The sequence below is a fragment of the Artemia sp. Qi Xiang Cuo genome, chromosome 10 (assembly GCF_049724085.1).
Source record: "Artemia sp. Qi Xiang Cuo chromosome 10, ASM4972408v1, whole genome shotgun sequence".
NCBI lineage: Eukaryota > Metazoa > Arthropoda > Branchiopoda > Anostraca > Artemiidae > Artemia > Artemia sp. Qi Xiang Cuo.
The window spans coordinates 41,078,186-41,092,647 of NC_142803.1; the positions used below are offsets into that span (position 1 = coordinate 41,078,186).

Genomic DNA, 14,462 nt, shown 5'->3' on the forward strand with positions numbered 1-14,462 from the left:
TAGCAACTTTAAATAAATGAGGGAAAACACCAGACAAAAGCTAGCGGTTAGTCATGTGTGAAATGGGCTTAGAAAAAAACTAATCAATTTTTATAAGAACATTATTACTCAAACCAAAACAATCAAATGAGCTGCTACATGGAAGCATGGAAATAATACTGTAAATGTCAATATCACAGCATGGGGAAAGGAAAAATGACTTTTCTGCTTTGGGAAAACTACTTACTCTACTCTTGGGTTGAATTGGAACTGAAGGAAGAGTGGTGAAATACGAATTGAAGGCGTTTGCTGAAGAATTTTTATCCACAATAGATCCATCAGCATTCCTGTAATGACATGGGGGGACTGTTTCAGTTTCTTGCGAGAAATAGCTTCATTAACTACAGTCCAAACCTTTTACAAGTTCCCCTTACACTCATCAATTCGACGCGAAAAAGAGCTTTTTGGCTGCACGTACTGAAGTCGTAAGTACATTTTTATAATGTTTATACTTCAAAAGATCATCCTGTGTTTTACTTTTACGTGCAACCTTGAACAGAGACGCCTTCATGTGTGTAGCATTGATCAGACTTATGGACATCCATGGGCATTTGGGTATAGAATTCCTTGGTCTCTTCCTCAGAGGAAAATGCTTATCCAACAGAGCTCCCATACGACACACAAATAAACTTGTTGCACATTCAACATCATTAGCTTCAAGAACACTAGACCAATCATTACTCTGAAGACTAAGAATTGAATTAGAAATTTCTTTATCTGTAAAAGTTCTAAAAGAAGATTCACCTTGCTCATTCACAGCAATCTAAGTTTTAGGCACAAAAAGTGATAGATAAATAGGGAAGTGATCAGACGGATCAGTGAAAACAAGACCACAAGTAAACTTCAATTTAGGAGAATGAGAAATGAAAATATTATCTATCAAAGTGGCAGAATTTTTTTGTAGGATCAACACGAGAAGGAAAAAAAAATTGAAGGAAGTAGCCCAAAAGAAGAAAGCACATCAAAGAGATGGTCTCATTCATCTCTTGATCCAACTTTTAACATATTACAATTAAAATCTCCCAAAACACAAATATGTTTTTTAAAGAAAGTCCACACACCTGAAAGCTGATCAAGCAAATCACAGAATAAATGTGTTGGAAAAGGAGGGGGCTTATGAAATAAACAAACAGTAACACATGCAAAATGGATCTTCAGATAAAAGAAAAAAAATCAAATTGTTCTATTATAAGATACTATTAAAGTAGGTAAGGATTCAAAATAATACTGTTTTCTAAATTTAATATTAGATTTTACAAATAAATAAAAGCCCCCAGATCACTTGTTACTATTCGAGGGACCTGAATTGCAGTTTAACCATGCATATCATAGGCTGTTAAATTCTCACTATCAGATAACCATGTTTCTGTTAAACCAATTACATCAAAAGGGCAAGAATTATCAGACCACAAATATGATTTCAGACTATCCCACTTATCTCGTATCCCACGTACATTCAAACCAAATACATTAAAATAACTATTTAAAGATAAAGAAGGCATGATTTTATCACAAAAATCAATAGTAGTGTGATAATTGCAACTAGAATTAACCATAGATTCAAGAAGAGGGTCAAGTGTGTGGGCCTCATGTTTTCTAGCACTACTCGGTTGCTCAAAGATAACTGATTTAAGAATGAAAGGATTCCAAAGAAAACAGAAATCACCCAGAATTACCAAACATGACAAATTCATAAAATTGTTTCACAAATGAACACGATATCAAATAAACATTTCGAAATACCAGTATTTAAATTTAAAATAAAACTTTGAGAATTGCCGTCAACAATGAAAAGAAAGAAAAAAAAAGAAAAAAAAACCTTCAAAACAAATAACAGTAACAAGCTAAAAAGCTCAAAAAAAATTAAATAATAATACACAAGGACAACTACACCAGAAACAACAAAATAAACAAAAACAAAAAAGGCAAAACAATGAAAAAGCAGCCACAGGACAGAGTTATCAATGGCTACCGCACGTTGTTTAAAAAAATTGTATAAAAAAAAACAAATGCATTCATAAGCAAACCCATTAAGTCATAAAGAGTTAAAAAAAAACAAAAACAAAACACAGGGGATTCGGTTACGTTGTACCTCCCCCCCCCCCCCCGTGTAACCTATGAATCGGACAGGGAACTTTCTATTGCTGGCAGTGCTACTTCCGAAAGATAAAGATTAGAAAAAAAATAACTAACAATGTTATTATTAATAGCTTGATAGTTTTTTATTTCGATAATGGCTTGCCAAGAATGGAATATATTTAATTTTGTCCGCTTTCTATTGCTGCTAACTTATATTTTATCTTGTTTGTTTTTAAACTTAAAACTTTAAATTTAAAGTGCTCTTAGTAATAATAAAACTTAGGTTCTCTTGAGAACTGGGGGAGGGGGGTGGTCTAAGCTGTCTCTATCTGTTTCTCAGATTTAAATTGCCGGGAAGCCTCAAACTTTTCCCTGTAAATTGAATGCAAAAAGTATAATTTATTTCTGCTTATTATATAAAGTTGTTTATGTTATATTTGCTTATTATATTACATATGCTTTTTAAATTAAGCCATGCCTGGAAACTCTGAAGAGGTCGGTTTAAAACTGCCTGTCACACGGCTTTTTCCTTGATGATTGGTAGCCCTTAAGATAAATATAGCCAAGAAACTGATATAGCTTTGAACTCGTTTGGCTCAGGCGGCTTTTGTTATATTATATTATTATATTATGTTATTATGGTATATTGTATATATATTATGCATTTTATCGTGTAATAAAGAGAGAATAAGCTAAATTTCATTTACTTTCAGAAAACTATAGAATGCCCGGAAGACCTCCACTGGAAGAAGCTTTGGCTCATGGGTGCGAACTTGGAAATCTTATGATCCAATCTGGCAATGGGATCGCAGCCTTTTTATCCGTGAAAGGGCTACTGGAGCAAGATTCATGAGTGCAATTACTTTTAAAACGTAATCACGTAAGTTCTATTCATAAAAATACTCATAGAGAGTGAAGTGCTGGAAAAAAGGATAATACAGACATTGGCGTGTTCACAAATGCCCCTGCCTTGTGCGCACTCTCATGGGTTGCCAATTAGACAACTCCCCCTTCCCCCAAATAAATACGTCTCGGGTAATCATCATTTTTGGGGTTATCACTCTTTCCTACATAATTCACATACATTTTGTCTCTTTTTGGTAATTTCAACCATTCTTCAAAGAAATGACGGCTTTTTCAATAAGTGATATTGTCAACGTGTCCTCACTATTAAGTTTTGAAATATTTCTAGATTCCATTTGGCTTCAGTGCCGGTTTTTTTTACGGAGACCTCTATCACTGTAGCATAACATACGTCTTATTTGTTTAATAATGTCTGTAGCAATTCAAAGGGTGTGGTCTGAAATTTTTGTTAAATTGATGTTTACTATGAAGCCTCTTTAACTCACGTTCCTCGACGAATAAGGACTATACTGTCCTGTACCTTTTATGCTTCTCAAGTTATTTGGGAATTTCTGTTTTTTTTTTCGAATTGTGTAAAATCTTTTTTTTGGAGCTTATGATTCTTTTTTTTTTTTTTTTTTTTTTTTTTTTTTTTTTTTTTTTTTAAGGGTCTTCGAGGCTTGAGGAAACCCTTGCTTGTACACACAACTATGTTGAAAGACAATTTATTTTTAAAGGATGTTTAAAAAACATTTCAAGTTAACATATCTTTTAGGCTTAGTGTCGTAGCATTCTGGTGCCTAAATTTAGTTGATTAGTCACGCAGAAATATAATGACAATTGTAAGTAAAGAGAATAACATATGGGAGTAAACGAGGGGTCTTCCACCCCATCCGTGAAAATGCTAGTTCAAGCTAGATGTTAGTCTTTTCAATGCTTATTGCAAGTCGAAGAGGTAATAGCTCTTTTACGCTTATAATGTGTGTAAATGCTAAAATATTTATTTACATGTTAATAGACAACAACAAAATTTTATTTCTTTTCTCTTCGTTCGATTCCTTTTCTCATTTTCGTTTATTTTCAGCTGCCGAAGCTAATTCAGAGAAAGGAGAAAATTTTGTTACGCATAGTTACGTATAAGATTCTTCTTAAATAAGAATTTTGTATATTTTTTGTTTTTTTAAAGTGAAATTTTGATGTTTGACCTTCAGAAATAGGTCTAATAGCCCATTCCTTAAATTTTCAGCTTAGTCAGTGATCTTGAGAAGGCAATAACGTTAGAAGGCAAAAAATTTTCTGTGTTATGGTGAATACTCTAGGGAATCTTTAACAGTGTTGCACTAGTCCAGCATTTAAGGTTAACAAAAGTGTTCTAAAAAAAGTAGAATAATTCTTTTTTTTCTAAACTGCTCTCTTTGTAGAAGTTTTTTTTAAATATAGAAATTTAGTTGAACATAAATTCGATCTTTCATACACATTTAAAAAATATTTTCGGCATTTTCTGTTTCTTCTTGAAAATTCTAGTCAAGTCTAATCACAAATTTAAAATTTGAGAAACAATCTTGTGTTTAGAAAATGTTTACTATGCAAATTTTTATGCTGGGTTTTAAATTGTAATAAAAATTTTGCATCCACAGGTTTTAGAGGAAGTCTCTTTTGTTGTGAATTTTTTTCTTGCAAAAACTGTTTTTTGCGGAAAAAATAGTTTTTTTTTTTAATAATCTAAAAATTATCTCAAAGAAAATGAGGGCAACTTTTATCAAATTTTGAATTTAGAATGAAAACTTTTTATCAGGAAGACTTTCTAAACAATTAAAACATTTGAGGCTAAAACACCAAATTTTAAACCACATTACATTCTAAAAAGTATTGATAAGAAACTACACATGTTAGAATATGTCCCGGTTTGGTTCAAAATAAGCACCCTTAAATACACAAAGTCTACAGAACACCTTGTAAGGTTCGGACCTTCTACGAAGAGGTCTAATGCGAATAAGCCTAGCTTATCGAAAGCTGAACAGTTACCGATTTTCGTCCTCTTTCAAAATTTGTTACGATTAACTTAATGCAATTTCCAAAGAAACTATGAGAGGAGGATTTTACTCACTCTTTTTTCTAGCTCTAGTTTACAAGACAAGCCTTGAGTTCTGTAGGATGACCGGCAACAAAAAGTAACTTTGTTGTATTGCAATTGTAGATGGCGTTCTTTGAAAGGCTTTGTATTAAATTCCTGTAGTTTGGTTTTACATAGACGAAATAGTTATCGATGTGTCCAAAATAGCGTACAAGTTGTGCTTTAAGTAGACTTTATTGACTTGGTGTCTTATAGATCCGATCCTAATTTGTTTTTGCAATGAATACTTTTAAAATAAAAACATAACATAAAATACCCGAGTCCAGGGAAAAATAATGTATATTTTATTTTTGAAAAAAAGAATATTTGGGGCCAAATTATTAAAAAAAAAGTAGAATAACATACCATCTAAACAGTTTTTTTTTTTTTTTTTTTTTTTCTGTTTCCAGTTTTATCACTTTAGGATACTTAAACAGTAAACATTTTATTTGAAGACCAATTTTTTTTCTCTATTGCAAATATTTGCGGAAACCAAAAATTTATGAATAAACAATTGTTGCGCAAAGGAACGTAAACAAGGGGGCCAGGAGAGAAGTCCTTCGACTCCCCGATCAGTTTCTTAACAAATTAACCAAAAAATCTTTTCCCTAACAATTTTTCTGTTTAAGTTGCACATTTCCTGCGTTTCTTTGTATTTGTGCCCCTCTGCTAAATAGATTCTTTTTTTGTGTACCTTGCGGCAAGAAGTAATCTAAAAAACTAAGAAGCATCCAGTAGGTCTGGGTTTTCTATCAGAAAACGCAAAAACCGGGGAGAATTTTCTATTGGGATGGAAGTTTGCCGGGATGAACTTTCCAGGGGAAATTTTAAACGGTGGGAAATTGCCTCAATTCATGTACGAAATTCGTTTAATATGTCTTCCTGGTTCTTTTTGGTTCTGGGATGTCTTTTGGGTTTATGGCTGCAAGAAGTATGTCTTTATTGATTCTTTTGTTTTTAGCTCTGTTACGTTGGGCTTTCCAGCAGGTTCTGGGTTTTTGCGTCAGGGCATAAATAAAACCAGGCTTAATCGTAATTAATTGGAAGTGATTATCATGATAACCAAATATGAAGAAAATTGAAAAAAAAAAATGCTGAATGTTTTGACTCGACTTCCATTAACTTTACTTGGTCTTACAAAAACAAGGAAATAGAAGGAAAAAAGGCCAATTAAACGAACGTGGCTGCAACTACTTCAGAAGAAGATTCAAAAATTCTAGATTTTTTTTTTTTGTTAAAAAGTTTCCAAATATATGCAAGCGTATCGTAGAATCATATAAATAGGACCAAAAGTTTGTACATTTAAATTGAAGCTAAACTAGATGTACTGAAGAGTAGTGTCGAAATGGAAGTGAGGAAATCATTTGAAATTTAGTTATTCAAAATTTTTACTTCAAATTGTTTAAATAATTATTAGCCGTGTAGTACTCTTAAGGAATACTCAAGTTATACCTCAAGTAAGTATGAACTCGTAACTCAAGTTATGAATTCTATTCATAACATGATGGCTTGTCATTTTCATAAAAATCTTTTACCGTGCCTTACCTAATATGCATACCTAAATGGACGCAAGTGGATAAAATCCTATAAGACAAGACATCCATAAAAATCTCGTAAGTGCACTGCCTTGCTATGCGTAATAGATTTACCTCAATGGATTGTATTGTTTTGGTATTAAGATATTAATTAGAAAAATATTCTTAGTTATTAATTGTACAGTACCGACTTAGTAAAAAATACTTTGAAAAAAAGTTTTCCAATTTTCCCCTTTTGACCGTTAAATTAAAATAAAATAATTGTAACATCTAATTTGTTTATTGTTTTCCTACAATTAGGCGGCCAAAAATTTCTCCGCATCTAACTTTTGAGCTGAAAGAGGCACAGTGTCGTCAATTGTTAGAGGTATTGTGCCTCACTCTAGATTTTGAAATGTAGCTTCTTGGGGAATTTTTTTTTATTCCCTTTTTTGGTATTTTTATCGAAAGAATTGAAAAACAACTTGTCTCTCCCTCCCCTCATAGACATTGAAAAATACCCTCCTCTCCCCTAATTTTTGTGAATTGACGCCACAGGGAAGGCAGACTGTTTTTTTCAACAGAATATATTTACTAACTCTTCACCTTTTTAAGGTAAAATAACATGAAAAGCCAAAAATAGCGAAGCAAGCTTACGCCACCATTTCGAATGTTCGCCCTTCTTCAGACCTCATAATGTGACCTAGTGACCCCTTTAAAACAGGCTGCAAGATCCATGGGCACCCATATGGGGGGGGGGGCTCCTGTCCCCCCCTCCTGGCTGAATGATGCTGCCTTGTTTTTATATTTTTGTTCTGAGATTTCTATTATATAGCATTAAAAGTAGCAAATAGACGAAGTTTGCCTCCCCCTGGAATTCAGCTTATGGGCGCCCATGGCAAGATCTATCTTTAAACACGATTATATACAAGTACCATTTTAAGGAACTTTGTTGAGATATTTTATAAGTTTTTTCACATATCATCCTCAGCAATCCTTTTTTTTGCATTCCAGGGAGAAGGCCTTAAAGATTGATCTTTTTTTTTCTATTTATCTGGAAAGTGTTATAATATTTTTTTTTTTTTTTTAAGGAGTTTCATTGTTGAACGGATGTCCAGCTGTAAATATTTGCCTGAACACTTCGAATTTGTAAAGCATTTTTTGAAGATTTTTTCTTTGTTTTTGAGATTTTTACCCGCGGTTAGTTAGATTGTTATTAGTAGACATATAAAGTAAGAGAATTAAAAGTAAATTTGTTCTGATTTGCCTTTTACCCGGTATGATTTTCCAGGGTCTTAATAAACACCTTTTTACTGTGAAACATTCGTTTCTTTGAAATTATGTAAAAATGAGTTTTAGAAAATTATTGTGATCCTACAAAAAAAAGGAAAAGAGAGTTAATTTCAAATATAATAAAAAGTTATAATTATAGTGATTGTTACCTAGAATATTTTGAGACTCTCCTCTTTATATTTTTTGCCATCCTAGCACAGTAGGGAGATAATTCAGTTATACAAAAAGTTTTTGTTATATTTTAAATGGTGAAAGCGAAATATTATCTTGCAACGAGCTGAAATCACTAGGTTTAAGAAAAAGGCTATCGTTTCCCTCTGTTTTTTCTCTTTAAATGCGAAATACTAATTTTATTCTTGGATCTACAGTTGATATTAAAAGGTGCTGACACCCTTTAAGGGTGTCATCCTCCTCTATTTCTCTTGAGCGTAGATAAAAGTAGGAAGGAGGAAAAAGTCCTCCCCCACAAAAAATCATTGCCCTACATGTAAAATCCTCAAAAGTCAGTGTAAAGCTTGGTTCTGACAGAAGATGATACTTTCGGAGATAGGAACCTGAGAAATGGTCTGATTGAGATTGTTTGAGGCCTTGTACATATTTTTTCTTACACTTAATATACAAAAAAAGCAATTGAGCAAAAGCAGGGCATTAAGTAAGTATCTGTAACCACCTAGCGAATTAAAAAAAACAGTATTCGATCGTTAGAGCCCAGCCACGCGTCTTTATCAGGTTGTAATGTACAGTTATTTTCTCACAGGTGGCTTAGATGCGTGAAAAAAGTCCCTCATTTGACTCACAACTAATCCCAATAAAAAGAAAACAGGAGAAACTTATGTTCAGTATTTCCGCTCAGCTGTAAAATATATGTTGCGTAACATAACGCCCTTTGAGATACTGCAATTGAAATTAGAATAATTTCAGTCGAATAATTATCTGCTTACGGAAGAAACTGGAAAGTGGACCCGAAAACGTGAATTTTAAATGCTTTTAACCCGCCTCCTGGAAGACTTCTTGTTGATGGGGTCATCGATCTAACATTTGGTGGGAGTAGTAGGTATTTATAGATGCTTTCATGAGAGAATTGAATCCTTTGTCCATGAGGACAAGAGTTCAAGTCCTGTTCTCGCTGGTTATTTGGTTTTGAACGGGGGTCTGTGGTGTGACTCTTTAACCTCAGCCAAAGTCGAACCAGCTCTAAATGGGTACCTGGAGAAATCTGGGGAAGGTAAATAGGAAGGTGTAAGAAATCACAGGATGGTTTGCCCCCAAACCCCCATTTTACTCCCTGACTGAAAGGCCGTAAAACGGAGGTCAGCATCGCCTGTAGGGTCGCAATGCCGTATTCTTTACCTTTTTCCCCTTACCTCTTCTATATCCTATGGTGAATTTAGGATTTTTCGTTTACTTAACATTAAGTGTAAATAAGGCAACATAATAATTACTCTTCGGTTCTTAAACTCTTAAGGGGAGATAGCTCAGTGTTAGAGCATTCGACTGCAGACTGACAAGTTATCTGTTCGAATCCGGTTGTCCCCTAACTTTTTACCCTGTTGTAGCGCAGTGGATTGATGCTCTGTTTGACAGTACGGGGCCCGGGGTTCGATCCCGCCGCAGCAAGGCTGGACAAAAAGCTTGCTACTTGTCCCTTTAAAAAAGATCCAGCGACTAAAACGTCAAGACGCCCTATGCGCCAGCAATGTCTCTGGAAGATTTTTATCCTTTTTTATCTTAAACTTCTGAACTTCTGTTGGCTTTGTTGGCCTAATCCTCTTCTATAACTCGTAATAACGGAAAATTCTTTTCAGTAAAAAACGTATAAGTTTATTTGCCATAACATAAGACTCAAATAAAACGACAAAAAGCGGAAGAGAAGACTAGAATGAAAGATATTGGCAGTAGGTTTTGACTTGAACTTCGATCAGAGTCGATGAAACGAATGCGACCCTCGACACCAATATTAACTGGTGAAATTTTTGAAATGTAGCCCTCAACCACGTCGTAGTCTTTAACGTCTAGAAATAAGCTACATTAGAGAAACGCTCGGGACTATATAGAATTTACATGGATATAGGATTTACAGAAAGTAATAAAAATGTCATATCATTGCCCAGCTTGTTTACTTTCATACCCAAAACAAAACAGTGTATCCTGTCCTATTTTTGAAACATAGTTCAGAAGTTGTGGAATATTCCTTTCGTCGATTTTAATGCGTTGATTGAGTTTCGACCAGCTACAGTTGGGAGAAGAAGAAAAAATACTAGTACCTCTAGGTTTAAACTACCAAACGTAATTTTTGTACTCGTATGAAATTCAAGCAACATTATCTAGCTATACACTGTTCCTGTTTGTGGATATGGAAAATGAGGTGTACACTCTCGGTTTTGGGTGTGATAATATGCATATTAAAAGTAATTAAAGAAACTTGTTATTGCTTGCCTGTCAAAAACTTTTATTTGTCGCGTTCAATTAATTCATTAGTTTGTATTTACTTTGATTATATTTTCTGTCCTTTCTAATTTGCCTTTTTTATTGTCTTCTACAAAACAGTTTGTAATTACTTTTAGAAAAAAGAGAAAAGACTAACGTTGATATTGTAAGCTAAACTTCACCTCTCAGTGGATTTAGCCTGTAACATTTAAAGTCTTAGGACAAAAAAAAGGGGAAAAAAGAAAGAAACAAAAAGACAAAAGAAAAAAGATATTTTAACAAGTGGATAAACTTTTGAATAAATTTTTAGCCAGATATTTACTGGCTGATAATTTTCCACGTTCCTGTTTCTTCTTGTTGTTTTCTTAATTTTTTCGTTTTTCGTTTTCATACGTAATGTGTTGCCAGTGTAGTCTAAGAACCTTTTTAAGTTTTATTTATAGAATAAAAAACGCCGAGATTGAACAGGACATTAGGTCCTAGGATTCGTTGCAGCTTGCAACCCTGTTTCGCTAACAAATTTAAAGACATTTGCATGGAAGCGAAAATAGTAAGTAATTCCTGTATTGAGGAAGTCAGGCTGTAACAATATATTGGAAGAGACGGGGAAGTAAGTTTGATGCGTATAAAGTAACGATAGAATCGATACAACGAGATTTTACTAATTCCGTATAATTCAGTCCGCTCCAAAACCCGCTATCAGCTGATGCTAAGGATCAGATTTTACCACTGACAATTGATAATTTAAACGCTGAAATCAACTAATTCCCTATTTATCTTATGTATTTGTCTTTATCTCAGATCTCGTATAGTCTTTGTTTCTCTTGTCGTACAGATGATCTTGAGCTCTATCGAGTTCAAGTAGCTCCTCCCAATATTTCGTTTCTTTTTATTCCACTTTTGTATTTATTATTCATCTTTTTCTATTTGCTTGAATTTGGATGCAGACGCTTTCGCATAATTTCCTCACCGAAATCAAATAGCGATATTTATTTTTTTATTTTTAGCTTGCAGTTTGTCGTCTGTCTGGATAAGGTTCGTGTATTGGCTAATCAGAAAATTATATGTATAATTCTGATTGGCTCAGCCTTAACCATCTTCAATTTGATTGACCTCCAGTTTTGACACGATCCAGTTCTGGACGCTAGTTAAATGTCTATTGTGAACGGATTTGACTTCAACTGGTTTTCAAACTAGCGCTAGCTAAATCGCGGTTTAGTGAAATCTCGTTATGAATGGACCTGATCCGAAGAGTTTCTATCTTGATTATCTGTGTGAGGGTCCTGGACGATCTTTTATGGTAATATAACATTTCTTAAATGGTTAAATGCTGTAAAAATTAGGGGATAGGAATCGAATCTGCTAAAGGTGCAGCTAAAACCCTAGCTGCTCATCCCTTCCATATTGAATTTGGATGCCATAATCCTTTTCACGGATCTGGATGACAAAAATCTGAATTCACCGATGTCAGATCGAACCCGAGAGTGCAACAATACTTGTTGTCGTTGACCAAGTTTGGTTTAATTTTGTCAGCCCATTGAGCGATTAGGCTGGTGACAAGAGATCTTGAACCTTTTTCAGTTGGCTTAGTTAGGATCTGACAGCCCTTTTTTGTAGGTGTGCCGACGACAATAATGTATAAGTCCCAATTCCTTCTCTATTACAGAGTTTGGATCGATGTCAAACTCCGAGACGGCATAAATCAACTGGTGAAGCCTCACTTTTCCAGAATTATTTCCTGGATACATATATAGAACAAGTAATTCTAGTGTGGTCGTTGAAGAGGTAATTCACTTTCTACACGAGTGGCATTAACTAATTCTAAAGGACTTTACTGCTTGAGCAGATTCGTTTTGTTTCACTTTGATGTTATATCGTTGGCTGAAAGAAAAGTAATTTCAGTTTTTAGAGTTATTAGAAATTATTCAAAGTTCAGAGGAAATATTTTGTCAAGTTTCCTTATCAATGAGCATCATATTTTTACTCTTACCACTTCTAATCTAGACGTCACTGATCACAAGAAAAAAAACTATGAAAGTAGCAGTTTTGTCCCAAAACACAATTAATACTTTTAAGTAAGTGGACGTTGTCTTCTTTTCATTTTCCTTCTGTTTTCATAAAGAGCACTAATTATATCAATAGGAAGAGGGATGTGTCGGTTTCTTTGTTTTAAATAATAATCGAGTAGCACCAAGTTTCATCGTTGTTTCAGTTGTAAACTGGAAAACGTTGCAAATATTTCCAGAAACTTATTTTTTTTTTATTGAATTTCATAGAAGAGACAGCAATGCTAAATGGAGAATTAATTGCCAATGAGAAAATCCGAAGTATTTCTACTGATTAGAAATTTCTATGCTTGTTTCAAAAACAAGGTTTCACTTTCTTAATATTTCTTGCATATTAAAGTTCCATATAGTTAATCCTATTTTCACTTTTCTTAAGATTTATGGTCCCTTTCCTAGTTTTAGTATACTATTTTTCTACTCTCTTATGGTTTTAATATATCAGCAAAAGACAACAATTTCGCTATCATTCCATAGCTCATATTTACCTCTATCCATTTACCGAAATACAGGCTGGCCCAGCCCAAGTGTCGCACTAATCGCTTCAGCAATACGTTTGTGCCTTTTTATGTTTCTGTCTACAATAAGTGACATGTGTATTAATTTTTTTGTGTCTTTGTTTACTTTGTAAATAATAGCGCGATTTAGTCGGGATTTAAACCCTGACTACGAAAGCTTTTATGTTAATAAATGATTCGATTCTGAAATTGGATGTACGTCTTTTTTTAGACTGAAAATACATTGAATATTGGCTGTTAATTTGTTTTAAAAGGAACTTTTTTTAAAGCCAGTTTAGATCATTCTCCAAGAAAGAGCCAATTTTGTTATCATTCCATAGCTGAGATTCACCTCTATCCACCTACCCAAGGCTGTCATGTAAAACGACAAGTTCGGATATATTATACAAAATCATTTACAATTTTTAGCTAAGACATTAGGAATTAAAAAAAACTATTGGCCAATAATAAAAAAAAAGTTCCAGTTTTTCTGTTATGGCTAGACGAATGGGTTCAAGACGTAATTTTGAGATCATGAAATCCATGGATTGTGTGAGGTTTGACAACTAACCCTACATGCCAGATTGGGTCCATAACAGCTTTTTCTCTGGTTAATTTGAAATTAGAATTAATGAGTACGATAAGTAAGAGATTTGGAAATGAAAGTGGCTTAAAACGTTTAGTTATTTCTAAATGAAATAACAACTACTATTTTCGAACGCAATATTTTAAGAGCTTCCACACTCCTAGAGCTTGTCCATGATTAGATGAAACAAAAGTCATCAGTTACCTAACGTGTCCACTGTCTTATTTTTGAACATGTAATACCCATCCCCTCCTTCAGCAAGAAAGTCGAAAATCGCAATTCTATAATTTTTGTTGTCTTCAACTGGCTCGTAGGTAGGAACACGGCATTTCTGACACCTTGCATACATTTGAAGAGTACGAGCACCGGGTGGTAGGTTCTTGTCAATGAAAAGTTGCAAACCTGAAAGACAAGACACTAATAACTGACTTTGAAGGGTGAGTATCAAGGTTGCCACCACGGTCATTCCCAAAGTGTTACAATTGCCCAAATTTGCGTGCTACGCAGTGATTTTCGATGCTACAGTAAAAACATTTTTGCTACGTATGATGAAATAGTGCTAAACTAGCGCTTTCGTGCTACAGGTGGCATTAAAAAAGTGTTACAATGATGAAATAATGCTAAAATAGCTTTTTCGTGCTACAGGTGGCACCCCTGGTGAGTATAGGTCAGTAAGGTATGCTTTCACTAAGGTAAGCTTTCAGTAAAACATTAAAAGAAGAAAACTACAAGAACTACTTAAAGGTACTGGCATATCTTAACTCCAATCAGCTCCACAAGAACTTGGAATTGTTATTGCAGAGCTTTAGTTTGTTATGTACCTCAAGGTGAGTGCCTTCAGGCCCTGCCCAAATTTATCACTATGATAGCTTAGAATTACTGCATGGCTTCTGACTCTTTTTTTGCCCTACGAAGCAACGTAGACTCTGGAAAATTTTTCGACAGAAAAACAAATTTAGGAAAGACGATTGCCAAGACTATGATGAACAAGATGAACATGTTTATGCT

General features: G+C 34.0%; 2 protein-coding genes across 3 annotated transcripts in view; one reads left to right on the top strand and one right to left on the bottom strand.

The window, feature by feature from the left end:
* Window positions 1-7,852, top strand: part of RanBPM (Ran-binding protein M) — a 102,143-nt gene extending 94,291 nt beyond the window's left edge. Inside the window, exons 10-11 of one of the 2 annotated variants that reach the window (XM_089095425.1) lie at window positions 2,832-2,998; window positions 7,680-7,852. In XM_089095425.1, the coding sequence (XP_088951551.1) occupies window positions 2,832-2,971 (140 nt within the window). In that variant the 3' untranslated portion in view covers window positions 2,972-2,998; window positions 7,680-7,852. The remainder of the gene's footprint in view (window positions 1-2,831; window positions 2,999-7,679) is intronic. The other variant, XM_089095426.1, reaches the window with a different exon arrangement.
* Window positions 7,853-9,494: 1,642 nt separating this feature from the next.
* The window catches only part of LOC148947770 (snake venom 5'-nucleotidase-like), an 82,774-nt gene continuing 77,806 nt past the window's right edge, over window positions 9,495-14,462 (bottom strand). Inside the window, exons 9-10 of the mRNA XM_089095423.1 lie at window positions 13,659-13,856; window positions 9,495-9,893 (exon numbers count right to left, since the gene is read on the bottom strand). Of these exons, the coding sequence (XP_088951549.1) occupies window positions 9,724-9,893; window positions 13,659-13,856 (368 nt within the window). The 3' untranslated portion in view covers window positions 9,495-9,723. The remainder of the gene's footprint in view (window positions 9,894-13,658; window positions 13,857-14,462) is intronic.